Source organism: Mycteria americana, chromosome 3, assembly GCF_035582795.1.
Source record: "Mycteria americana isolate JAX WOST 10 ecotype Jacksonville Zoo and Gardens chromosome 3, USCA_MyAme_1.0, whole genome shotgun sequence".
Taxonomy (NCBI): Eukaryota; Metazoa; Chordata; class Aves; order Ciconiiformes; family Ciconiidae; genus Mycteria; species Mycteria americana.
In genome coordinates, this window is record NC_134367.1 from 2,553,809 (window position 1) to 2,580,595 (window position 26,787).

The 26,787-nt window shown below is 42.6% G+C and overlaps 1 protein-coding gene across 2 annotated transcripts in view; it reads right to left on the bottom strand.

Moving 5' to 3' along the window:
• Window positions 1-729: 729 nt before the first annotated feature.
• The window catches only part of INTS9 (integrator complex subunit 9), a 75,347-nt gene continuing 49,289 nt past the window's right edge, over window positions 730-26,787 (bottom strand). For both annotated transcript variants that reach the window (XM_075497668.1, XM_075497666.1), the window contains 6 exons: window positions 25,717-25,888; window positions 20,206-20,330; window positions 18,584-18,751; window positions 5,442-5,540; window positions 3,012-3,149; window positions 730-2,046 (listed from right to left, as the gene is read on the bottom strand). In XM_075497668.1, coding sequence (XP_075353783.1) covers window positions 1,870-2,046; window positions 3,012-3,149; window positions 5,442-5,540; window positions 18,584-18,751; window positions 20,206-20,330; window positions 25,717-25,888 — 879 coding nt within the window. In that variant the 3' untranslated portion in view covers window positions 730-1,869. The remainder of the gene's footprint in view (window positions 2,047-3,011; window positions 3,150-5,441; window positions 5,541-18,583; window positions 18,752-20,205; window positions 20,331-25,716; window positions 25,889-26,787) is intronic.

Here is a 26,787-nt window from a genome sequence, read left to right on the forward strand (position 1 = left end):
TGGCCTGCCCACCGGCACAGCGCCGCACTGCCCGCGCTCAGCCAAGGTGGATGCCACAAGCACTAACGCACAGCCTCGGGTCTGGCTTCGTAAAGCAACAAGTGAAGTCCCTTATAATTATAAACGCAAATGAGTATATTCACCAAATGCAGGCTCATTGGGACCAATGCTGGAGCTGGTCGAGGTAACAAGGAGAAAGACGCTCTCAAGGACTCATACATTACAAGGCCCGCTCTTCCCTCTCCCCCTGCCTCCTCTGCTCAGCTGAGTTTATCACATGGCCCCTGTGTGTTAAGAATAATCTTTTTGGAGATTTAATTACAAGGTGAAATATGTCCAATTCTATTATTCCATTTTCGAGTGATGATACAGAAGCCGAACTACAGCAAATGTTGTAAACTCTTATGAGGATTAATGCTACTGCAACAAGTTCTTTATCACATTGATGATACTATTTCTCTCACGCCCATGACATACACACAAAGCAAAGGTACGGATGCTGGAGTCTGTACATCCAATCGAATAGAAATCCTTAATGTGTACGAAATGCGATGTGGAAACTGCAATAGCAAATAGTTTTTATTACAGAGCTGTTCTTCCACTGCCTTAATCTCCCCAAAGCTATAAACTGAAAGAGTAGTTATATTTTACAAATGTGTATATACATGCACAGGCGGATGTGGAATAAGCATGCAGATGCTTTTATAAACCACAGAATGTGCTTCCTCCTTGGCAGTCTTACTATGCTTTTTATTTTTAACACCAAATAAATACAAAACAATCCAATAAAAACCAAACAGCAGTAAATCTGAGAAATCGGTCGCTTTTAAAAGCAATACTATTAACTAAGTTTAGGCCCCAAATACACGATTTTGGGAGTGAAAAACCTCCCCAGGTCTGTAGTACAGATGGCTTTGCATAAATGACTCAGTATTTCAACCAGGATTCGGGATTGTAGGGGCTGAAAGGACAGGTTTTTGGAAGGTAGAAACAAGAGGCACTTAAATCTCACAGGTTTTTCATGAGCACTAGGAGTTTAACTATTTGATGTACTTTTGAAAGTGTATTCCTGAGATACTTCCTCCACTGATGATGGAGGAACCCAGGAGAAGGCAGTCCTTTGCGTGTCTCTGTGAAGAGCCTAGAGCTAGGGGGACGAAACTGGTCATAACGGGTGAGGGTGCAGCATCAATAAGCACCTCGCATTGCTAAAGCATATAGCTTTTCCAAAATCCCTCTGGTTTTGCAGGGAATGGCCAGGCTCTTGCCACTTCGAAGCTATTCTACATGTCCAGCATAGCCCCCTTTTTCTATTTTTATTTTTATAATCTTTGCCTTACCAGCTTTCTCATTGCTCTTCGTGCCAGTGAAATGCACAGTGTAGGTGGAGGACAGACAGGAAATTGGATCTGGTGACTGGGAAGAAGCAGTGGGGAGAAGAATAAATCTCTTAATATCTAAGGCCATTGTTTCAATATTCCTACAGAGTTTTCTCAGGTAAAGGACTGGGGCATACATTGCTGAGAGGGTCACACAAGAGAAATGTCTGTGTCTGCACACAGTTTCACCCTGACCTTGTAAATATACACTCTATTTACTTACTCTGCAGTTCATCTCTCCTATAACATTCCAATTCCCAATTTTACAGAACAGGAATCCCTTCCAAAGTATTCCAAAACCAGTTAAAAATAAAATTTAAAAAATAGACAGATATTAAAAATAATTCCTTGCTTCTCCATGAAGGGGAAAGCGGTTTCTGGTTTCTCTGAATCAAGAAATTCTCTCTCTCTCCCTTTGGTCACCCTCTGGAAAGCTCTTAGCTCTGGTGCTCTGGGGTCTCTCCTTGCAGAGCAGCATGATGTCCATGAGCTAAAATTTCTGCAGGAATTTGAGAACCAGGTCACGCAGTTTCACCCTCAAAGGTTCATCATTGTCGCAGATGATGTGTGTGGAGTCCTCCTCAATCTGAATGAGGGTTTCTGCCTCCTGGAGGAGTACGATGTGGCCTTTGGCCGTGTCCTCCACCTTCACGTCACTGAAACCGTGCTAGATGTAGCGTTGGGGAGGGAGTAAAAGAGAGAGATGTTACTACAACTCAGGAAAACAGGTAGAGATGAAAGACTAGGGCACAGGGGGGAGGAGAGGGGAGAATGGCTACAAAATACAGAGTGCCATTGCAGATATCCTTGATCTCTGGGACTTGCAGAGGAAACACGCGTAGGCTAAGCTAAATATGACCCTCATTATACAGATGGATAAACCATAGAATAGGGAGGCTAAAGCCAACATTTTCCACTACAGCAGGTCACTGCAACTGCAAAATCTTGAGAGACAAAGAGGACAAATGGCTCCTTTAATGATAGAAATGACCATCTGCTGACATTACTGCCTCAAAGAAGATGATAGTGGAGAGCTACTGAACCCCGGGGCAAACTTCCTCACAGAAAATCCTGCCCTTTCTTCCTGCTAATTTTCTCCAAGGAGTCATGCAGGTGAGAACAGGGCTCCACAGAGCAGTAAGCAACTGCCTGCAAGTTCAGCCACCAAGCCCCCTGTCCTACAGCTGCCCAGAAAGCTTCTCCATCAGCGGAGACATTTCCAGGATCTCTTTTCACTCAGTCACCTCATTTTCACAAAGCTTGTAGGAACTTAAATACTTTTGAGAACTCCTCCCCACCGTTTAAATTTATTGGAAATCAGCTGATGAATCCAAAAGTTACATGGGGGAAATTCACCCACCCAGAGTGACCCCAAAAGCTCTGCTTCCATGGGAAACCAGGAGGAAATGACTGACATGAAGCCCCTGTATCAGGACATGACTCCACAGGGAACTATTCCCTCCATACTCAATGCAGGGACACACGTTCCCTGAAGTACTTGGCTAACTCATTAGCCTCTCTCCATTTCAAGCGACACTAAAATTATTTTCCCTCTCTCTGCTAGCAAAGCAGCGCATTTCTGAGATTAGGAGAAATCCGCTTGAACCTCACTTGCCACCAAAGACTTATTACCTTCTCGAGCGTCTGCACAAACTGGTCCACAGGAATGGAGCCGCTCAGCAACGGCTTCAAAGGTTTACACTCTGGCACGTCATCACTCACTCGCTTTCTCTTCTTGCTGGCGGGAGGTTGCGGAGGTTTTGGAGGGAGCTAATGGATGAGAAGGTGCACAGTAATGCAGTGAATCACATCAGCTTATTATAATTTAGTTGGAATAACAAGCACATGAGATAGAAAAGGAATACGATTTTGTTTTCTGTCACTGAAGGGGAACATTACAGTGCTGAAGGGGAGAGGAGAAACCCAGCCTTGGGCTCCACTGTGGCTCTGTATGCACAAGCCACCATTTATAGAAATAAATTAGCAGTTTTAGTTCAAATCTCCATCATCTTAACATTTCTGTCAAATTCAGTTCTGTTCAGATTTCTGTCATCTTAAAAGGCCTGTCTGACTCAATTCAAGACTGAAGCTTTCTATTTTAGCATTCAAGTACCCTGCAATATTTTCTAGGAACCACGCCTTAAAGAAGTCAATGCCTTGAAAATCACACTCTAAAGATGCAACAGGTTGGGAAACGGCCAAATTCAGAGCAAGTAACTACTCAGGGAATGAGAAAAATGGGTAATTTATTTCTCACTGGCCTCGGAAAAGTGAGTCTTTAGGAAGAACCTGAATACAGACAAGGAGGCGTGAGAGACGCTGCAGTGCCTGAAAAATCACTGGAGTGTGATCTGGGTATAATTTTGTGCTGCTTCAGAAAGCTATCTGCCTCGACTCATCCCCGAGACCCTTCTCCGTTAGCAGGGACGGGGAGGCAGGGTTAGCACATGCAGCGGTAGCTAACCTAGCACTGCGCGTTGCTGCGTGTGCGGGCAAGGTGTGGGGTTAACTGAGCACTTCTGAAAGATGGTTTCATGGAGATGAAAACCAGATTCCTATAAAAAGAACAGTGAGGAAATAATTGTGTAAAATAAGTCCGTGTATCCTATGCCAAGTTAGTTAGGTCGGGGAAGTGTCAGCACTGGTCTTTCCCAGTGAACTAGCAACTCAGTCCCTGGGAAAAAGGTGCTGGGGAAAATTTCTCCAAAATTTTGGCAAGACCATTTTCCAGGGATGCATCTGCACAACGCACAGGGAATTTGCCTGAAGCAACCCCCAGTGCCTTGTGGCACCCTGTACGCTCCAGGTGACAGGCTGGGCTCCTCTCAACTCTGTGTCTTTCCCATCGCGTAGCATCATGTCTGAACCTGCTGCTGTGATGTCCCTGTGCTTCTTTCAACAGCCAGGGAAGGGTGTTGTTCATTCTTGGGAGAGAAATGCCGCCTGCTCAGAGGCCAGTTCCACAAGCAGGGATGCACTTGAGTCACTTTACAAAACCCACTGTTCTCCCTGAAGTTGGTGGGCCTACGCGCATCTATCATGTTATTTGTGCATGAATCACTGACATGGTGGGCCCAGGCTCAGCCAATACTGACAGATACCACTGTGCTGGCTTACCTCCATCCATATGTGAGGGCTCTGGCATTTTAAGTGTAGGTCTAAGTTTACTTGGCATCAGGAGTCAGAGTAGAGAAGGGAGTAAATGAACACCACAAAGGAGAAAGCAGCCTCAGACCAATTGCATTTTAATATTTTGATTTGTTCAGTGTTGCCTAGTGTTTCTAGGGAACTGACCTGGAAAAAGTAAGACAGCCTGTCTGCTGTGCAATGATATAAATCCTTAACCAATCTTTATGTCCCTGTATTAAAGACATTACCATACTGGGTCCTCTTCCCAAGTGCAGTGGGCGCAGCCCAGCTCTACTGCCCAGCAGGAGAGGCAGCATCGTGCAGAGTGTGGCTTCACTGAGTTCCCTCCATGCTCATGCATCAAAGGAGAAAGGTGACCGAGGCATCGACTGTTAAGCAGGTCCACCAGACATCATCTCCCTCTGCGGAGCACTAATGCCAGGAATTGCAGTGTCAGCCTAAAGGAGGTGGTAGGAAGAGAGTATACACTCCTACTTTGTAGCAGGATGCACCATCTGCTTCTTGGGGAACAGGGCAACTTAAGGAAAGACAGTCCCTTCACATGTCTCATGTTTTAGGTCATCTCTCCCCTCTGACCCTCAGTTCTAAGTCCATGAGAGGCTCACTGATGCTGGTGTACGGGTTATGGAAGACAGCAGTATGATTTGTAGCCTCTCTTCAGGAATAATCTCACTTCCCCTTTTATCTTAGCCAGGCACATGGCCAACGAAAAGAGGGCAGAGAGATTTATTTGCATCCCACTCTCTAAGTGTAATTCCTCACTTGCACATGCCAGGACAAAGCATCTGACAAGGACTCTGCTCTGGTGGGGAAAGTGTTGTTGGAGGGGTTGCTTCATGAGAACAGCTGGGGTCCCAGATGGCAGGAAACCCGGTGTAAGGATATTTTTCTCCCTTTCCCATTATACTGTACCTGCAGCACATGCTTGTTGTCTTTAGTATGCAACACGGCAGAAACTGTTGCTAAGGAAATACCAGGCTTAATCTCCAAGGGCACAAGTGAATCTGCAAGCTAAAGCAAAAGAAGGATTTTGTTCAGCAAGTGATAATCTCAAAATTTGTGCGAATCCAGCTGTGATTTAAATTGGCAGCATGGTATTTTTCAACACGGACTAATGAACTGTAAACACAAACCCACTGATACAGTGACAGAGCGCTCCTCTTACCTGCTCAGCCCTCCTTCCAGCTCTTAAAGCTACTGACTTTCATACCGTTATCAGAGCCGCACAAGGTTTTCAGTAACCAAGGCAAGTCTCACAAAATATAACAATTAAAGAGAAACCTCATTTAAAAAGACATCAACTACTTTATTAATAATTTTGATTAATAAAACTCATCATGTAATTTATCATTATTTATTATGTTCATTACGCTGATGGACAATGAAAAATCAAAGCGAGTTTCCATTCCTTAGTGCTGTGGCATTCTGGCTGCAGAATAACTGGAAGAAACGGGTTTGTGCTTAAAAGCTCAATGGCTCTGTTGACTGGTTTGAAATTTTTCCTTACAACACTGCAACCCTTACACTGCCTTTTATATAATTCTTCTCTGAAAGAAATAAAATTTAGTCTTGGCTCCAACTTTGAATTCAATGGCAACCTCCCAAGATGCTCAGCACTGAGGGTGTTGGCAGTGAATGTGGAGTGGGCAGTACTGCACCTGCTGAGACTTGCGGAAGTTGGCCAGCGGGGAAGCACCTCTTCCAGCCATGTTTCCAAAGGGAAGCTGCAGAAAACAGTGCTCATGAACACAGAAAATTATTCCTTTTTTCCCCTCCAACGGAGCTCTAGATGACAATACACCGGACACCGGGTGCCCTGGAGTCCTGTCCAGGACTGCAGCCAGGATCTAGTCCTAGATAAACAGATACCTTCACACCACATGGGCCAGCAGCCCAAGCAGTTTCCAAGTATCACTCCCAGCCAAGCATGCTCCTGTTATTCGCTGTGGACCTGAAGGCGAGGATGCGTGAAGTGTGCTCTGTGTCTGTGGGGAAACCTTGCAGGTGCCTCACAAAACAAAAATGGGTAAGTTTGCTCATGCGTTACACCACTGGATGGGAGGACTTTTCAGTTGTGAAGACAAGGAACACCTAAAGGGACAGAATCTACTTGGCTGTTTTTCCCAACAGTTGTACCATCAACCCACTCAGACCATCACCCCATCCCATGTAGAAGGAGCCTCTACAAGATGACCTTCATCTGAACTCCACTCTCTTCCATCTTCAAACACGTGGCACCTCCCGTTGGAGCCAGATATTAAGAAGAGCTTAACCTCCAGGTAAAGGAGCTCTTTTGAAACTTCAGCCAACTACTGCAGCGCTTCCATGGAGCAGAGCTCTGGAGAACCAGCTATCATCACTGCCCTGCCAGCAAGGCAACACCAGCCCTCTTTAGCTCGCCAGATGCTCCCATCCATGAAAAGCAGGAAGGGAAATGGAATGATTTTAGAAAAGCATGGTATATTCACATTTTGGAGATAGTGCACCTGAGGTGAAGGAATATTAAATCCCTTACCAAAGGCCATCTAGTAAATTTTCAACAGGATCCAAACCAGGAGAGGGACAGAGCAGAACAACTGAACCCTGCCACTTCTCAAGAATCTTCAGGTACCAATACTTTACTGCCAAATAGTCTGGTCTGCCGTAAATTATGATTATGTAGGTGACCACTCTATTACTGCAAAGCTCTCGTCCTTGTGAATACAGAAGCAACTGAACTTTACTTCAAAAAGCACTCACTACTGGCCTAATCCTTTTGCCATCAAAGCACTGAGAAGGCTTTTCTGTTGGCTTCAATGGCAGCAGAGTTCAGCTACTTCTAATAACTTCTGAAAATCTTACCTACCACTATTAAAGCTGCAGGAACACTGTGAGAGAACCTCCTTGAAATAAAACAGTTGGACAGATATTTGTGTTGGAAAAACACAGACTTTTTAAGGCTGAATTTAAATCCCCTAAAATTTTGCACATATTCAGACTCGGTGAATCTTAGAAACAAAAATTTCATGGAGCAATTCAGATTGCTCTCTCTCTGGGACTCTGTTCAAGATCCTTAAAGCAGGCAATTTGAATACAGTCTTTACAGTTTGTTGTTGAAGGCTAAAAGAATGAAAATATAATGATAATTATTGCTTCAGATATCCTCTGGGACGCAAAAATAGTAACACTTGCAGCAGCGTGTTATGCTGCACTTTGCCGTGGTCGAAGGCACTTTCCATTCCCACCACCTTCCAGAGAAGGATCGATACAAAATGGGCCCTAATGAAGAATACATGGCAAAATGACAAACACTGTAAAGAGAAAGATCCTTAAAAACCAGAGAGCTGCTTAGAATCAAAGTCCTCTTCTGCCACTGAAATACTTTGATATTCACATTTATGCAGGTTTTAACCACGCAGTTGGTAAGTAGCAACACTTTAATTATTAACAGTCAAAAAGACAGTAAGACAGATGTTCATTTTTATTTTCTCTAAGATACTGCTTCATCTCACAGCCCTCTCCATGTTGCAGCCAATCCTTCTATTAAAGAAGTTCACTGACCCAAACCGAAAAGGTCATTTAATCACATCCAGTAATTCACCCACCAAGACCAGACAGCACTGCTATACTCCTTTCGACTGACCTCCTGCACACACAAATCACAGAACTCTTCCAAAATGCTGGATTAAAGAAACCCTTTTCAGAGAGATAGCAAATTTTGTCTATACTCCAAGCAATGGCAACTCCACCATTTCCTCTCACAAGCTGTTCCAAACTTTAATTTTCCTTGCAGCTAGGAAACCGTGTCTTATTTCAAGGTTGAATTTGTCCAACTTTCGGTTGCTGGATCTTGTTACGCCTTTGTCTGCAAGATTGAAAAGCCCCCCACTATGCAAGAATAAACGCTTCTTCCTTCCAGTCATTATCACAAGTCTAATGCCACATGCTGGCATCAGGAAAGTCACGAAAGCAGAGACACACGACACTGAGCACTAACATCGCATTAATCAGTCCCCTGCCTATGGATGAGCTTGGACTGCCTTAAGACAAACTTGTCTGTGTGTGTGTATGTGTACTGTGCATTTCATTTTTTTAAATCCCTTCTGTTAAGGAAAGTTTAAAATAGAGACCAACCAAAAACCAAAAGTAATTGACTCTCAGTAGTCTGAAACTGCAAGTGTTGATGTGAACCTTGTAATGGCTGAGGGAGAGAAGAGTCAGCCTGGGAAGTTCTGCTCCTGTGATCAGAGCTGTCCACCCATGCTCTTACAGAATAAAGACATTTTTACTGTAAACTGCGGTTGAATCTTTCGTGTAGGATTGCATTTGCCACAACAAGATGAGGTCTGACACGTACTATGTGAGCCCAAACACTGTTGTTGGCCAAACTATAGCTGTTTATAAAGAAGAACAATGCACACAGGTTAGGTTACTCTGAAGCCTCTACTAAGGCCTTCACTGGGGACAACTCTCCCTAGGCTTAAGGTCGCATCCTATCTTCAGTTACCAGCAAAAATCCTCTTGTTGGCAACGAAGAGCTGAACAATGACTGAGGATGGGATCTGAAACTCCTACTGTAAAAAAATTGGAGGCTGAATAATCAGTGAATAAAATCAGGAGAGGACCAGAATTTTAGCACCCATGGTCTTGGTCCTATGGAGGATTCTCCCAGGGACAGATGTACATGGACACACACCAGCCAGTATTTTAACATCCAAGTTGCAGCTATACTGGCAGTGGTGACTACCAGTGATTTCTTTCTAGGTTTTTGGGACACTTCTCCAAACTTCTCCCTTTTTCCTCTTCCCCTCCAAGTTTTATAAGTGCAATAGCTCTTGGCTTACGCTAGAGAGAGTGCAGGAAGACTGACCCAGCAGGGAGAGGTGAAGTCTGAGCTGAGTGAGGTGAGCTGGATCTTCACCCTCCAGGACTGGAGCAAAGGGGAACTAGCAGGAGCACAGCAAAGCTTATCAGTAATTAAAATCCCCCTAACTTTTAAGATCTGAAATTCACCGATGCGTACACTAGAGTATAGCATGTGTATTTAGAAAGGGACACAGCTGGGTTTTTACATCAACATTAAATGTGTATATTCTAGATTTCCAAACTGTGCATAAATCTATGATCTCTGCATTAGAGGTAGGAGCCAGAGCTGCAACTCAGGATCAAACCAGAGAAATCAAAGACATGAAACAGAGCTGTGAAACCACTAGGCAGGACAGACCCATTATGAATTCAACACACTGCAAGTCCTTAGAAAAAATAAAGAAAGAATAAAGTTGTAATATATTCCTTGGGGCAGGGATCAGTTTTGTTCAGTGCTTGTGCAATACCTAGTGCTCAGAAATCCTACTAAGGGGTCCATTACTCATGCTACTATACTGCAGTAATAAAGTAAATGGAAGGAAAATTTTAAAAAAACATCAAAAGTGGATGACATTCAACTAACACAACAGCTTTCTCTGATAAGACAACTGCTGAAGGAATTGGGGCAGCCACAGCCTGTGCTTCACGAAGCACTAGCAAGGTACCGCATGGGAAATTACAAACTGTGGAGGGGAAAGTGCTGGTTAAAGCAAAGATAATTCCCAGACAACTACTGGGCTGTTGATGCAGTTCCTGAAGGGCCAGTCTTGAGCCTATTCCCGTGCAATTTTTATTAATGACCTCAGTACAGAATGAAGAGAGTGTTCAGAAGGCCCCACTGAAGTTTGTAGAGGCACCCTTAATAGAAAGAAAGATCAGGCTATCATAGAGGAAGAACTAGATGACCCCAAGAACTGGAGTGAGAAAAACAAGATGAAATTCAACAGCATGAAATGCAAGGCCAGGGACTAGGCTAATACCGAGAAATTCTGCTGTGAGCTGGCAGCTGCTGGAAGTGACAGAGGCGAAAGGTCCAGGTTTATTAGTCCATCCCATGAGAACTGGGAGTCACAAATGTGACACGGCCATGAAAAAGCTAAATGCAACTCCAGAAAATATCAGGTAATTCTAGCAGAGATAAGCTATTGCTATTATATTGGGCCCAGCAAGATCTCATCTGAACTACTTGTAAATTGTGGGTAATTTAAGTTCAAGTAAGATATACTGAAGGGTAGAATAGGGCAGGAGAAGCTGTCTTGCAAGAGGAAACTAAATATCTTGGCTTGTTTAGCCTGGCAAAAAGAAAGCCAAAAGGAGAATTTGATTATTCTACATAAACACCACAGGGAAAATACCAATAAAACAGAAAATCTATTTATGCTAAAACATGATGTTAAGAATAAGTATGTGCAGACCAGCCATGAATACGCATAGGCTGGAAATTAGGATGTTTGTAGCCATCAGAGACAGTGGGGGTTTGAACAGCATTCTGGTGGGAACAGCAGGGGCAAAAGTCTTCACAATTTGAAGCTGGTGCCTTACATTTTTTGAGGCACATTATAAACACTATTACTAACTGCAGCTGGGTTCTGGCCATGTAACCCATGAGGACACTTCCATTTCTACGTGGAAATGTTTGCTCACAGCCTTGGAGCTTGCCAGGTATGAAGAGATTCCCGTCCCGATCCTATCCCCCTTTTTAGGATGCAATTCATATGTAACAGAAAAATATCCTCTCCCACTTATGAGAGAAGCCCCAAAATTTTAAGATCTGCCTGCCTTCAGAGGGAGTCCACCGGGCCCTAGTGATTACAGTTTCACAGAGGTTTTTACAATAAGTAGTCCCCAGCAAAATCTGAACGGAGAACAACCTGCCTCATCCTCCATCCCCCCATTCACCTTGCTCCTCACACACATCCAATCCAGTTTTTGGATGCACTAAAGCATCTTTCCAGTGTACCTTTAATAGGAAAAGAGTGCCCAAATATTCCACATGCTTAAAAGCTGTGCAAAAGCCCTTTCACAAGCAGGGATGATCTGTACAGTCAGTTTTGTAAACAGAACAAAAACCATGGTTTTCATCCTGTCACTTATATTTGGACAGCAATGTTAGGAAAGGGAAGACAATTTACCTCACCTCCTCCCTCCCTCCCGCCCTCTTCTTATCCCTTCACTGTTTAAGTACCAGGAGCTCTGTGGTCAAGTCACTTGAAACCAGACACAGAAATGCACAAGAGATTATAGTGTGGGCAGAAGTCTCAAACAGACTCTGCCTTGGCTTTATACCATCTGCTAAATCAGGCAGAGTCTGAGTGCAGGAAGTCTGCAAGTATCAGATCCTGCAGAGGAAACAAAAAGATATGTGGTCAAACACATGCACCAAAGGGGAAAGGTCTAAAGATTTAAATATGCCTGTGGAGTAAGCATTCATGACCAGCAAGCATATTAAACAAGGCACAAGCACGCTGCAGGCTATTTGTGCAGTAGAATGGAAATTGAGGAATCTCTCCAATAAGACTTAAAGGAACAAGGAAAAACAGAGAAAAACAAACATCCTAGAACTGAGGGCATCTATATAATCATTTTTGTGTGATCTGAGTCATGCCTTGTTGGGGTTTCAGCCTCAGATTTTACAGAATCCAGGTGTTTTAAATGGGATGATTAGGTCGCTAAACTAACCCTAACTTAATAGATCTTTCAGTCTCTGTGGGTCTGTGTCCCGGTTTCAGCTGGGATAGAGTTAATTCTCTTCCTAGTAGCTGGTATAGTGCTGTGTTTTGGATTTAGCATGAGAATAATGTTGATAACACACTGATGTTTTGACTGTTGCTGAGCAGTGCTTACAGTGGTCAAGGACTTTTCAGCTCCCCATGCTCTGCCGGGTGCACAAGAAGCTGGGGGCGGGCACAGCCAGGACAGCTGACCCAGACTGGCCTAAGGGCTATTCCATACCATACGACGTCATGCTCCATATAGAAACTGGGGGGAGTTGGCCGGGGGCAGCGATAGCTGCTCAGGGACAGGCTGGGCATTGGCCAGCAGGTGGTAAGCAATTGCATCATGCATCACTTGTTTCGTATGTTCTTTTATCATTATTATTATTATTTTCTCTTCCTCTTCTGTCCTATTAAACTGTCTTTATGTCAATCCACAGGTTTTACTTTTTTTTTTCCGATTCTCTCCCCCATCCTACAGGGCAGGGGGAGGGGGAGTGAGCGGCTGTGTGGTGCTTAGTTGCTGACTGGGGTTAAACCATGACAGCCTGCTACAATTCTCTCTGGAGCGGACTTTAAAGTCTCATTAACTTCAGTGGACGAAGAATCATGTCATAAATATCTAAAGTTTTTTATATTATTGCTTGCAAATGCCTGCATCTTAGCTTTACTCTTCCATAGAGCCAAGATCTAGTGGAGAAATAAAACTAGCTGAAGGGGTAGTCCTGCAGTTTTGTCCTGAGCAATGAAACAAACCCCTTCTTTTCCATGTACATGCTTCATGTTCAACTAAGGGACCAGGGCTCCAGATCAACATGATGAACCTTGCCCCCAAAGCCTGGAAATCAAACCAGAAAGATATATACTGACCAACCAAGAGGAAATAATCCTGGGTGAGATTATAAGCAGTAGTCTCAGTACTAAAGCTAACCACTGGCTTTTTGCCAATCATGTGCCAAGAGACAGTTTTAAGGTGGTATTTAAGAAGTGTAATGAAGTAGATTTACGGCTGTTTAATGAAGCTCTTCCCCAGTATGCTGCATAGCCTGGGAGCAGGCAGGAAACACTTATGTGAGGAACTTACAAGAGGACAGTGGAAGCCAGAACCAGCAGAAGCAGAAATCAGCCTCAAACTTGAATGAAAAATGACAGGTAGGGGAAGCAAGGATGTGAAATATCTTCAAAGTAAAGGCAAGCAGCTTACAGATGCACAAGATGAGTAATTTGAAAGACGTGAAAAGGGCATCAATCAAAATATTCAAAATATAGTAACTGGTTTATGGGTCAGAATGTCAAGTCAGAATGTGATGTTGTTGAAGCTGATTGGGAAAAGGGAGGTGAGTGCCTGGCTAGAAAAGAGTGTTATCTTAGAGCCAGCCTTCAAAAATGAAGGAGAAACAAACCTAGATATCAGCGTGGGCAGGCAAAGGCAGGCTCGGAGCAGAAAAGCAGATCCAAGTTTCATCAATCTAAATAGGACAATCTGTGGATGAGACCAACCAGAGGAAAGATACAGCAAAAAAACTCAAAAGCAAAGCAAATGAGGGATAACACATTCAAAGCCCACAAAAGATGGGAGGAGGGAGGAAAATTCTCTGCAGAAGCAATGGGAGGCTGAACGGCCAAGACAGAAGAGACATAGGATTGAGGTGGGAGACATTTTTAAGATGAAACGAATGGCTGATTGCATTGAACAGCGATGACGTAAATCAGGAAGACGGCAGACTACCGTGGTTCTGGCTTTGTCTAAGAAAAGGTTGGTAAAAGCTGGGACAAGACTAGTTTTGATGGAATGTCAAAAGGTGAAGTCAAGCCCAGAGAGGGCCTGTGCTAGAACAAGGGAGGGACTCCAGGCAATTTTACAGACGGTGGATTCAGTGAGCTTGGAGCTGATGGAAGGAATGATAGTAGCAGAAGCAAGCAGGATGGTTCTGTTTCATTTACTTTATGGTAAGTGAGGCTACGGCATCTTTGTACAAGGGGGAATAGTCAGGGGAAAAGGAATGGAGAGGTCAGGAGACTGGATCATGTGAGGTCACCAAAATAAGTCGAGCGTTAGAAGACAGACAGAAATCAAACTCTTTAGTCGCTGAAAGATGGAAGGAAGTTGGAGAGGTAAGATGAAAGCCACATTTTGCCTTTCTTTCTCTCAAAAAGGAATTGGCAAGATCCTATGTAGAAAGAGAAGTCAAAATAAGAAAAGGGGAGGGTGGAGTGAAAGCTACATAATTATAATGGGCTGCCAAGTGGCTGTTTTCCTAATTCTTCTCTGCAATAGTTCCTTATAATTTCATTTCATGTCGGGCTGTGCATTGCACATTCACACTCTCCTGTACTGGCCTGTGTCCTGAAGAACGTGCAAACAGAGTATTTGAAAAACACAGAGCCCTCACTGAAGTCAGCCTGCTGCTGAAATCAAGTGATCCGCACCATTGTTCAGCTGTAATTAAACTGGAGGCCACATTATTTGCTCAAACACTACTGTTTAATTTATCTGTTTGCTCCAGAAGGTGTTTTCCATTTTCCCATCCTTCTCCTGTGAATAGACAATGCCTAACCAATTTCCAGGAAGCAGTCTTTTTTTTATAATTTTTTTAAAGTGAAAGGCAGATGCAGAGAAGAACAAATTAGTCGAAGTATAAAGGTTTCCACAATACCTCTGAGAGCCATTCCAGCCTGGTGCCTTGGGACTGCTAAAATCTCTCTCTAAACAAAGGCTGCTCTGAGTGTAAATCTCATTAACATACAACAGTCCTGCTTGACCTGACTTTGCTCTTTGGTGAAGTGATTGAAATGTAGACAAGCTCCAGCAGTATCAATAAATTTACATTAGTCTGACAGGCCAGAATCTGAACCACTGAAACAGTTTTGGAAAGGAAATTTCACACTACCATACTGTCAGTCTGTATAGACTGAAACCATGCTGAGCCAACTGTTTGGTTTTCAAAAGCTTTAAGAATTGAGACAGAAGTTTGAGCACACGTCCACTTCTGAGAAAGGACTGTGGATGCTAGGAGAGGGCCTTGATCAGGACTTCATTGAAGCAGACATTCTTTTTTGAGACTTTTAGCATACTTTAGACCCAAGTCCTAGCCCTGGAGCAGATCTAGCAATTTTTTTCCCAGGGTGGATTTAATCATTCTATTTTTGCCTATCATGGTTTTGACAAATAACAAGCCTTTGCAAGGTTTGCTAGGAGCTATAAAATACCCCTACCAACTGCCACTTGAGCCTTCACAGAACCCCAGAGCTGGTGGTAGCCCATATAAAACAAAGGCCCCTTCCTTGCAGTATAGAAATTCCTATATATTTAGGCACCATTAAAGAGTCTTCCTGGATGAAACTACTGAAAAGAGGACGTTAAGCAGCAAATACTCTCTACCAGGAAGCCTCATCTATCATATTTGCAACCCTGTCTTGCACAACCCATCCAGTAGAAGGGGAAGTTACAGCCATTTTTTGCCACTACTGTGTAAACCCTGCCTGAAACCAACAGGCCATTTGCATCAGCCTCTCAAAACCGACATCCTAATGATGCCTCTGTACAATGGGACAGAGAGACAGGGCTCTTCTGCTGGGAGGGGGAATGAGGCAAGCCATGCAGATGGCACATAAAAATTATTAGGGAGGTAAGGAGATAACATCGTGCTTATTTAGGGGGTTAGCATCAAAGGAAATACAGGCCCCAGAAAAAGACAGTCTTTTCCTCCTTCTCCCATTTATTTGAAAACGAAACAATGATCCTTTGGGATTGACTGTTGTGACTGGTTGCACAGAGCAGGAGAGATTAGATAGTTACACCTCTCAGCAGTTATCAGCTATGCTGCTAAGACTCAAAGACCAAAGTCAGAGAGGGTGGGAGACAATGTAGCATCCCTCCCATCCCTTATCACCACTCTGCAGGTCAAGCTGGAAGCAAAAACTAGCCTCACACGGTGATGTGCTGAAGACATGTCGAAATAGAGATTGTCCTGGGGAGACAGTCTGTGATCACTACAAAGCATTGCTATTCCACTAGCAAGTTCCCTTAAAAAGAGTGAGCAAGATCTCTTTTTGGGGATGGTTTGCATATCTCAGTGCTGGGGAATGGCATCCTATTAACAGCTCTGAATCACAGCCTTGCTCTCAGAGGCAAGTACACAACCACCAACGGGTCTAACTCTCAAAGAACCTCCTGAGGCAAGCAAACACTACCTCCCTGACACCAGTGGGGAAGGACAACAGCTTTCCTGAAAGTCTCAGAGATGATCTGGTCTACCTAATTTTTATATCCTATCAAAAAGTCTTTTCAGGAGTGTCATTACATACCAAGTAGCTTTTTGCAAGAAGTTGGTAAGTGCAGCTTTGGAACCAGGGAGAATACCTGGACATGGAAAATCACATGAGATGTTTCTACTCCCTGAGCACAGATAGCTTAGAAATTATGACTCCCGTGTGAATATAATTTGATGTTACTTGTTAGAGGGAAAAAAAGGGCCATTTCTGACAATATTCCTGTCTGCGCAGCTTTCTGCTCGAACTCTCCAAGTTAAAGTGAATGCAATAGAAACCAGCTCTCATTTTCTACGTGCTTCTTTGATACCCATTCCCAGGTTGGTGAATACCACATTGTCTACAGTGCATCCTCCCTCCAACATCCCAGCAGTTTTGGGAAGTGCTCTTATTTCTATGCGCTGTTTTTACCTAGAGGTATAGGAAGAATCCATTCACTTCAGTGACAGGCAGCACCTAAAAACCACTGGAGATCTGGGTCTCAGAAATGAAGAGCATTTTCACATTAGTGGCTGCCAATGAGACCGAATCCATATGGCCTCTTGAGCCTCAGGTGTAAGGGATCTTGCTGCCAACAGCCAAGCTAACAAGAGAAACACTGACTTCCTTTCTGATGTGGTCTAGCCCCATGAGCACAGAACTGACTTCGGACTAATAAGCTCTGCCAGGGAACTCTGCAGTCCTCGGTGTCCTTTCCAATGTGAGCTGCATTTTGTGTTTTAGACTTGTGCCAATCATACAGGAAGACTCCGACAGAGCAAGACGCTGAACCTGCAACTCCCATGGACCAGCCTAGCTTTTAGACAACCCTCCCCCTTGATAGGAACTTCAAAATGTATGAGGGTTGGTGAATATTCATCTGTAGCATCTCTGCTAATTTGCATTCTGTTTGCAGGGAAAGCTGGTATCCACCCTCTTCACAGGGCTGACACAAGGGATAGGCTCACTTACACCCTCACAGTTTAGGGGAAAACCCAAAGCTTCAGTGGAATCTAAATAACAGGTAAGGCATGTGGTGGCTCTCTGCACTCAGAATGTAAGATTTGTTTTGGGCATGCTGGTGAATGGAAGCCATGTTTTACTAGTCTTAGTTTTAATAGGATCCAATAAATATGCAAATTTCCAAAACAATTAAATATACATGCCATGATGGAGTTGCATCCAAGTATATTTTCTAATTAAAAAATCCCTCCTTGTCTCTGGCAGTCCTCTAACCAGCAGGCTGGCAGGCTCCTAACAGAACTGATGCACAAAGTAGACATATGCGAAATGGTAGGAAAGGGTGTTGCGGACTGACTGAGGGATTTTGTTACATGGGTACCAGTTCTGTACTTCATGTTTGGCTTAACTAAGGGTACTTCCTCCCTCTACTCTCTGATGAAAAGTAGACTCACATATTCAACAGTTTCCAAAGGGCACAGTAACGCCTGCTTGTAAAAAGCCACTGTCACCTTTGATCCAAGGACACATTTGTGCTGATTGGATTGTCAAAAAAATATTTCAAGATCATGTCTGTTAGAATATGGGTCACCCTTTGTATTATGGGTACATTTATATTTGATTTATGGGGTTAATAAATTATTAATAGATGTTGCGGGCATAAGTAGTCCACATTATAGATGGCTACAAGCAACCCATTAACCTGTTGGACTTCAGCAGTCTGTAGGAATTAACCCTTTATTGAAACTGTTGTCATACAAATGAGCCATTTCACTACTATGCCTTTACCATATGACTGAATACTGCTCCTCAAGGGAAAGGGTATTTCTCAGGGCAGGTACAGCTGAGGAAGGAGAAAGACAACTCCTGGCTCCTAACTCCCAGATTCTTTGGATCCGTTCCATGGCTATGGGCCACTAATTCAAACTGTGGTGCCCCAACTTACTCATATTTAAACTGGAGATGACTGGCTTGCCTCACAGGTGGCTAGCAGAGATTGCCCTTTGTTCTGTATTTTGAGATGCGATATATCCTTGCAAAGGACAATTAACCCAAATGCCCACAATGTTTTTTTCAATCCCTATTAGTTTACACAGTGAAATTCTCTCTCAGAAATGCTTCTTTCTTAGCCCTCCATTTGATAGAAAGTGCTTTACATGATCATAGTCAACAGTAAATCACGGCCACAAGGTATCTTTAGTCAGAGGGGCTACTGAAGCAGTAGCTTGAATTTGGCTGTATGAGCAAGAACCCACTATCTTTTTCCCCACTTTTGTTACTCACTTCTGGCATGATTTCGATCTTCTCATAGCGCCGCTTGTATGGAAGAGTCAGCACCTCTGCTCTGCGGTAGGACATTGGCGGAGGCTGGCAGTCTATCATCAGATCCGTGCGATGAGACTGGGTGGGTGGTGGCTGAGTGTACTGCTCTGGGCAAACTACGTGGAGAGGCTGGAAAAGAAGAGTGGTGACTTACAGAAATGTTTGGTTTATTCTGTGCGCTGCCCTACAACAGCAATCATTGCCATAAGGAGGTTTGCAGATTGTTAGCAAGCTAATTTATTTGTATGAAAACAACATCCGAAAGATGCATGCAATCCAGAAGATCCAGTCAGTATTGGAACAAACTGTTCAAGGAGCAGGCATTCTTTGCTTTGTATACAACAGCGTCCAGAGTAACAAGGCCTAAATTTGTGTCTTTAATCACCACTTCAATACAGCAGTCATGGTAGCTGCCATAAGGAGAGAAACAAGAATATTCAATTTTTCTTCCAAATCTGTGTCATCGAAATTAGAAGCAAATGACAGTAGTGGTGGAGACCATCACAAAATGGCACAGAGGCAGACATATCAATATGCAAAGCTGCAAAAACATTAGCAAAATAAGCAACTCTGAGCTTTCATGACCTGTCAGCAATATATTAACAAAGCATAAACAGGCTGGTTGCCACAAGGATCACTGCAGGATTTAGGAAAGCCAAAGGACAAGACGGTGTTTCTGCAAACTGTTTTGGAAACAGTGCTATACTTCAGTAGTAACATGGAAGGTGCTCATCAGAAAACCAGGCAACGGCAATTGCTATGGGGTATGCAGTGACAAGCCAGGCCACAGAACGACAAGATAAAATGACCCAGATGTTGTTAACAGGTTTGGAAGAATATGTGTTTTTGTGTTCAACAAGTTGAAGACAGAACAAAGGGAAAAGCTCAGCCAGGAAAAAAACTGGGTATTATTTTAATTAGGTCATGAGTCAGAAAGCAAATTTTAGTAGAAACAAATTGGATGGACAAGGAGAGGCCACTAAAGCCAAAAAGAGTGAAGGGGGAAAAGCAGAGACTACATGAACGCTCTGGCCTTCTTCCTAGACAGAAGTAGTCTGGATTTTGCAAATGGAGTAAGGAAAGCAGTGGCTTTGGAAGGAACATGAGAGTGGAACTACAGAACAGCAGTGCCAGGACCAAAGCAAGTATCAACTGCAGGATAAAGAGCAGAGGAGGTGGTTAAAGCTGAGGGTGCTAAGGACACTCAGCACTTGGTACCCTTTGCATTAAGACTGTATTAGACACAGCCAGGCTTATTCATACAAATGAGAAAAAGAGTAACGGAAGAAGTTATTATGATCTATGTATACCTAAAAAGGAGGAAAGGAATATACACCATTTGCTCTGTGTTCTAAGCTTTTAGGGATCTTCCAGCCACTTTGTGCAGAGATTGGCAGTCATGCCGTATTCATTTTGGAGCAGGATGATAAAGGAGAGCTCAATGCTCTGCGCTCTCTCATGGAAAAAAGGATCTGGGTGTTGTCTTGATTTTGCTATTGTTTAACGGAACAGTTGTTCACAATTGACCTATTTATTTCAGGTGTGTGAAGAAACGTAAGAAAAGGCAACAGAAATTTCATTACCTGGACTTCTTTGAGTAATTTAGACACCTGAATAAAATTCAGTCTTGTGTCAATGGGACAGTAAACACATTTCATCGCCAAAGGTTGATAAGGGGCCAGGGCATCCAGATAAGAGAAATCAGGTTCTGAAAAGAGAAATTTTGAAAACACTGAATGCCTATTAAGAACAAAGATGGCCCAATTCCTCTCTGATTCCACCTTCTAGTCTAGACAAGCTGTTGTTCAGCAGTGTTAATTCTGTCATAGATTTCTCTTCCCTTCTTCCTTCCCCCACCCGTTATTTTCAGTTAATTTGATGAAAATTATGCCCACAATTAGTCTTACCTTAATCAAGCAACAGAGCAATACTATTTCATCTGAACACATTATTGCATGATTTTTATAACAAATTTAATCAAGACAAAAACATCATCTCTTATTTTTAATCAGATCCTGTAAAAGAAGGCAAGATGTATACATTTTTGGTATCATAAGGTAACCCAAATGTCAGCTTGTTTTTCACTATGACCAAAATGCAGCAAAAAGGTCATATCTTGATAAACGTGTATCTATGTCCTCTGCTGCAGACGCATTTCCTTCCAACTCCTCTTTTTCCTTACAGTATATATATATACATATATATATATATTTTTTTTTTAATCTGAGTGCCAGGTTTAGACTGGTGGAAAAACAAGGGTCCAAATTTTAATATAACCCAAGAGGACCTGTAGGGAGCCCTCCTGTTGAAGGGACAGGCAATTGGGCTTTTCACAGTTATGCCAGCAGAGCAGTTCTAGTTCATCCCAGAATGATCTGAAGGTTGCTTGTGGCTGGGGCTATCCAGAAGGAGAGACGGGCTGTGATAACTTTATTAGTTGGTATCATTATTAGACCTAAGAAGTCTCAACTTCCCTTTGTACGCTTCTTATTGACTTTTAAAAATCAGATTAGAGGTTTGCCAGGGAAAAGTCATGCACTGAATGGGCTTTTTACTCACACAGAGAGTAATACACCATTGAGAATACTACAGAAAAATACTATTTTTTTGGTGAATGAAAAACGTAGGTCTCGTAGGTGACACAGTGTAGGATACATGTAGCCATTTGATTCTGGGGGCCACCAACTAATGATGTGGAAAAGCTTATGCCATCACTATCTACCTCATACTTGTCGGATACATCGCATAAAGGGAATGCTAGAAAAAGAAAAACTCGTATTAGTTTGGTAAGTACAGAATGAGAAAAAGAGAAGGGGATCCATGAAAGACTTATCTGCTAGACTATTCTGAACCACAGGGCCTCAAAGGACAACCTGCAGAGTGAAGGGCAGTTGCAAACCACCAAGCCTTGCTAGAAAACAGTATGAGGTATTTCTCTGGTATCTGTTCAGGCTGTGTAACAGGATGAACTTAAAGGAAACTTAAATACAGAGACTTCAGTCTAGATTTAGACAACCATCTTCTATGTTCTTACATCACCCTGAGGAGAGCACTGGCTGGATTTCTCATGTAGACAGCAAGAAAAAATATCCTTAAAACTTTACCACAGGAAGTTTAGCACCCAGCATGGCATCCGATGACATTCAATATTGGGCCTCATTCTATTGATAAAGACAAGTTAATTGCTAGCCTAAAAATCTGCTGCTGGCTAAGTACCAGTGATCATGATGTGGTTATATTTACCCTGTGAGAACAGAATATAGCATTGGCCAATGACACATATGCTTGGAACTGTGAAAGGGATAATTTTCCCAAGTTTAAAGCAATTGTCAGAATAACTGCCTGGGAATGTCAAAGTGAAAAGTATTAACAAAAAATGATACTTTTACAAGAACATCTTACTAGATGCCCAAAAAGCCATGAATCCACAAACATGAAATAAAAATTATACTGGGCAAAAAGCCATGCTAGTTAAAAGCAGATGCGTTAGTGGCAATGAAACAAAGCCTAAAAATATCGATGTAAAAAAAGGGAGTTAATGGCAGTTAAGTTTAATAGCACTGAACAGAATTTTAAAAATAAGGATAGTGAGAAGGTAGCTAGTTGAAGAATGATCAGTGGTCAATCAGGGTTAAATCAGAAGACATTTGCAAACCCATTGGGGAAAACCAGAAAACTTAAGTCAGGCACAGGTCCTCTGCTAGAGATGTACAATGAAATTGCAAACAGTAAGTTTAAAAAGTTATCAGAAGAGAGCTTTTCCATGCCATCTGGTTGTTGTGGATGACAGAGGTTTGAGTGCTTGTATCTGAGAATGCCATGATTCAGGCTAAGTATTTTTGAATCAGTAGGCTCAGATAATCTACAGACGTGGATTTTTTGATCTAAGAATCCAAAATGGCATCCAGCCTATAGTCTCTCTGAACAACTAATAAGAATGTAAGTAGCCTTGGAAAAGTGAGAAATTCTAATGAAGGAATTCTAACGGAGGACTTACTTTGAAGATTTAGAACATGTGAAAAACATAACTTGAGCTAGTCTCACAGTGAATTCATGTGATATACAGGAATAGCTGTTTTGAAACTACCAAAAAAACCAGAAGTCACCTGTCTGATGGAAGACAGTGCCTGTCAAGGACACCTATTGACTTTTTCTGACAGAATTACAGGTCTTTAGCTTTTCCCCCAAGACATCTGATTTACTACTGTGTGACAATGAGTTATAAAATCTTCCACTGTACAGCGCTAATGTGGCATGCATGAGCTGTTTTTAAGATCTCCTAGGGAGTTAGTTTTTAAAACACTGTTGTTATTGGAGAGAGAGCAAGAAGCAGACTTCTTTTTACCATGTTTTCTTCTACAATTTCTTTGTGGCTTAGTGGTATTCAATATTTTTAATCAATAATCTATTCAATACTGCTTCAGCGGTAACATTTGCAGATGACACAAGCAAGCAGAGCAGCACTACAGCTCACTCACAGCTGGTGTCCTGTCTATTGCCTGCAGTTGCTGTTTTAGTCTATATTCTCTCGTAGTTGTTTTTTACATTACAAATTGGAAAGGTGGAGACCATCTAGCTGCTGTGGACTGAACAAGCAGTGTCATCATTAACAATACTGCATGGCCTGTAGTTTAAAGGTCCTAATTACTAGAAACTAGGGGTCTTTCACAGGAAAAGCTAGAACATCACCTGCCATTACATACTGCTTCAATGGACCAAATTTCTTTCATAACTACGGGAGATTTTATCTTGAAACAGGAGAAGCTAGATAATGAAATAATAAAAATCCTGGGCATCAATGGAGGTGCTTCAGATTTCCACTGGAGTTACTAAGAACAGAAGAATTTAATCTGCTAGGAATGTCTGTAGATATAGATGTCTTTGCTCCAGCTGAGACAGTCATAAGGAAGTAGGAACATCCGGCCGAGTGATATACCTACAGACAGAGACAGAAACTGCAGTCCAAAAGCCAGGGATAGATACATTTAGGAAACAAACCACTACAAGTGCCTGGAATCACTGGGCACTCCAAGGTCACCACAACCAAAGCAGATCTCAACTGGAGTTTCATTTGAAGTATAAACTGGGAATGAATCTCAAAGATGATGACCGCAGATTGTTACGACTGCCATTCAGATGCCTTAACAACTTGCCAGGGCCACATTCTAATAGAACTCTGCTCTATTTCCTGACTTCACAGAAGGATTACATTTTAATACCCGAAGGTCAATTACCTCTCCCTACAAGAAGGCACAGAATAAGGCTTCTTGCCATAACTTCTTGCCAGTTTCTGACACCCTCGCTGGTGGTGGGTAGCACATTCAGAACGTGATTAATGCCACTGATTTCCTCTGCACAACCCAGCAGAGAGTGTACACACTCTGGTTTTAATTGAAGTCCCAACTGGAGTACAACTCACTAGTTCCACGAGAACGTGTATCTATATTGCAATTTTACCAATTACTGTAATTAGGGCATATCTCCTGAAACTACCTCAAAGGGCAGGAGAGACAGGTACTGTAACAGCTATGATGTTAGTGCTGTGGTACCATGAACCATTTCCCAGCATAAACACAGTTTAGATTTAAGTGTCTTACCTGCTCAGCAGGAACCCCCTTGTATCTTCCCTCCCCTTGCAGTAGGGCTATTTACACACTTCTTTAAATCCTTCCAAATTGGTGTAACAGTATCATGATACTGTGACACTTTTTGGTACCAATATTGTGAAAGAATCAAAAGCACTTGCCCATCACTATCCTCAAGTCTATAGTCAAAAAAACAAAGAAGGAAAGAAATAACCCTTTACCAGTCCTGTTTGCTTTAGGAAGTTATGTGCTTTCCAGCAGTCCTACTCACTAAAAAGAGGAGGAAAATAAGCTTAACAGTGGGACTCCATCACACCCTTGCTGTGGGAGTAGGTTTGATCAGTTACTCCAGGTTCTCCTCCCCATTTCTAATCACTTTGTCCAAAAATCCATACCTTTTTTATCTGGCTAAGTTATACATAACACGTCTCCCAATTATACCAGAGCTCATTATACATAAAATCAGTAGCAATGGTCTAAAGGATTATTTCCCTTCTCAGAGCTGAAGAGTGCCCACTGTAGGGTTCTGTTTGGATGACAGGGGATAAAGAGGAGGCACCTGGACAGAACGTCACTTTGAGGGAAGGCCTTAAAGTATTTTTAAAGGAGATCAAACTCTGGAAGATATCCCCCATGCTAGATTTCACAAAATCTTCTCTCTTAAATACTTTGTCTCGCTGTTAATGATTGGCATGGTCCCAGGATGCAGCTGCCCTGCGGATCTCAGACCATAGCTCATTCTGAGGTAGATAGGGCCTGATTCATTAAATCCATTAAAAGTAGGGTCAGCACTAGACGCAGGCTGGGAGAAGTGGAGGAACTTAAAAGACCTGTTGTGCCCCTGGCAGCCTGAGTCATTGAGAAAGGAAACAGCTCCCCAAGGTATTAGCTAGAGCTGTACCTTCAGCTTCAGATACAAACGTGTCTGTCAGCCAAAAAGTGTCTGAAAAAAAAGCTCAGCCAAAAGGCAGCAACAGCGTAGATCACTACTGCCAGGTCTGTATGGGGTGCACACTTCTGAAACAGCAGAGATGACAGAAACATCTTTAGAAACAGACTGTCTGGTTGCCTGAGGTTTTGATGAAAGGGCAGGAGAAAGGATGAGGAAAGGTTTGTGATTCCAATGGAATATGGAGAAGAAGTGTTTCTCCTTTCTGACCAGCATCAATTAGGTCTTGCCTGGGTTTAACTTGTAGCCAGCTGCTTTTAATCCAAAAATTAATTTCCTGTAGGCATTTTACTGCTGTGCATAACAAAGATTTTGCTTAGAAATGGCAGGAATGGACTCTGCATGGCAAAGGTTGGCTCTGCAGGGCTAAAATGAATTAAATGGCACAATAATTACATTTGTCCCTACAGTCAATCCTGGGGTCTTAACTTAGATAAGCTTCTACTGAAGTCAGAAATTCTGCCCCAGAACAAATGAGTAAAGCCCCTAGGATGTGGCCACACTTAACCAGAGTGCACAGCCTATTGTTAATTTGATAATGATAACTGCATTTTACTTACCTGTGAATATAACAGTGTTCAAGCTAGATTTTCCCCATAACTCCATGAAATGAACGACATCCCCAAATCTAAGAGAGGGATGTCCAGTAAACACAACACACGGCTGCTTGAAGTCATTGCTGAAGTCTCCATGGATGCTGGGATAATGTTTCAATTTGTTTGTCTGAATGAGCTGAAATAAAAACAAAAATCCAGACATTACAAACTTTTCATGCCTCTCTGCTCTGTAGTTCCGCGTGTTTATTTACATGAGATGATAAATATTCTACAGTTTATTTCTAACTCATCACAGAGTCCCTTCCTGCATATCCCCTAGATTTTCCAACAAATTTAGTCGTGACTGTCCTAAATGTTATGAAAAGGAAGTCAGAGTATGGGGCCAGGTGCCTCCAAGTCCTTGCTCTCATTTCTTTGGTACCAGCAGTATGGTAACTGAGAGGAAACTCTGCAAACACTCCCTGCTTAGAGTTTCCTGGAGTAAGCTGAGTGCTCAGCTGCCAAATTCAAAATAAGCTACTTTTTCCCATTTGCCATGTCTACAAAGAGCTCTGGGCACTGATGTTTAACCTGGTTTTCCTGCATCACAGTACTACCAGGCAATTTTGCTTTCAGCAGTATGTTGCTATGAGTTTCGTTGGTATAATGGGTTCACACAAAGTCAAGTCCTCCAAAAAAACATATGAAAGAGCAGACTGACTTGCCCTTCCTTAACTATCGCTGAAACTGGTAATAACAATGAACTAAGAGCAATACGAAGTACTTGTCCCTAGAGCTGGCAAACAGAGTGTAATCAGCTATGCACATGGAACAGATTTCTTTACTAAGATGGGAAAGTTTATTTATCAAGGCACTTTTCGAAGAAGAATTTTGCTTTATTTCTCCTGCCACTGTTTTCTAATCTGTAAAGCAAGGTTCAACTTAAAAAGCAATTTAATAGACTAGTCTGCTAAGCACTTCCATGCAATATTTTGCAAGTATTTTCTTGGCAGGTATATGCTTCCATCCCCAGCCTGAAAATAGCTGTAAATACAATTTTCTTAAAAAGTATGCAATTTAACACAACGGAATCAC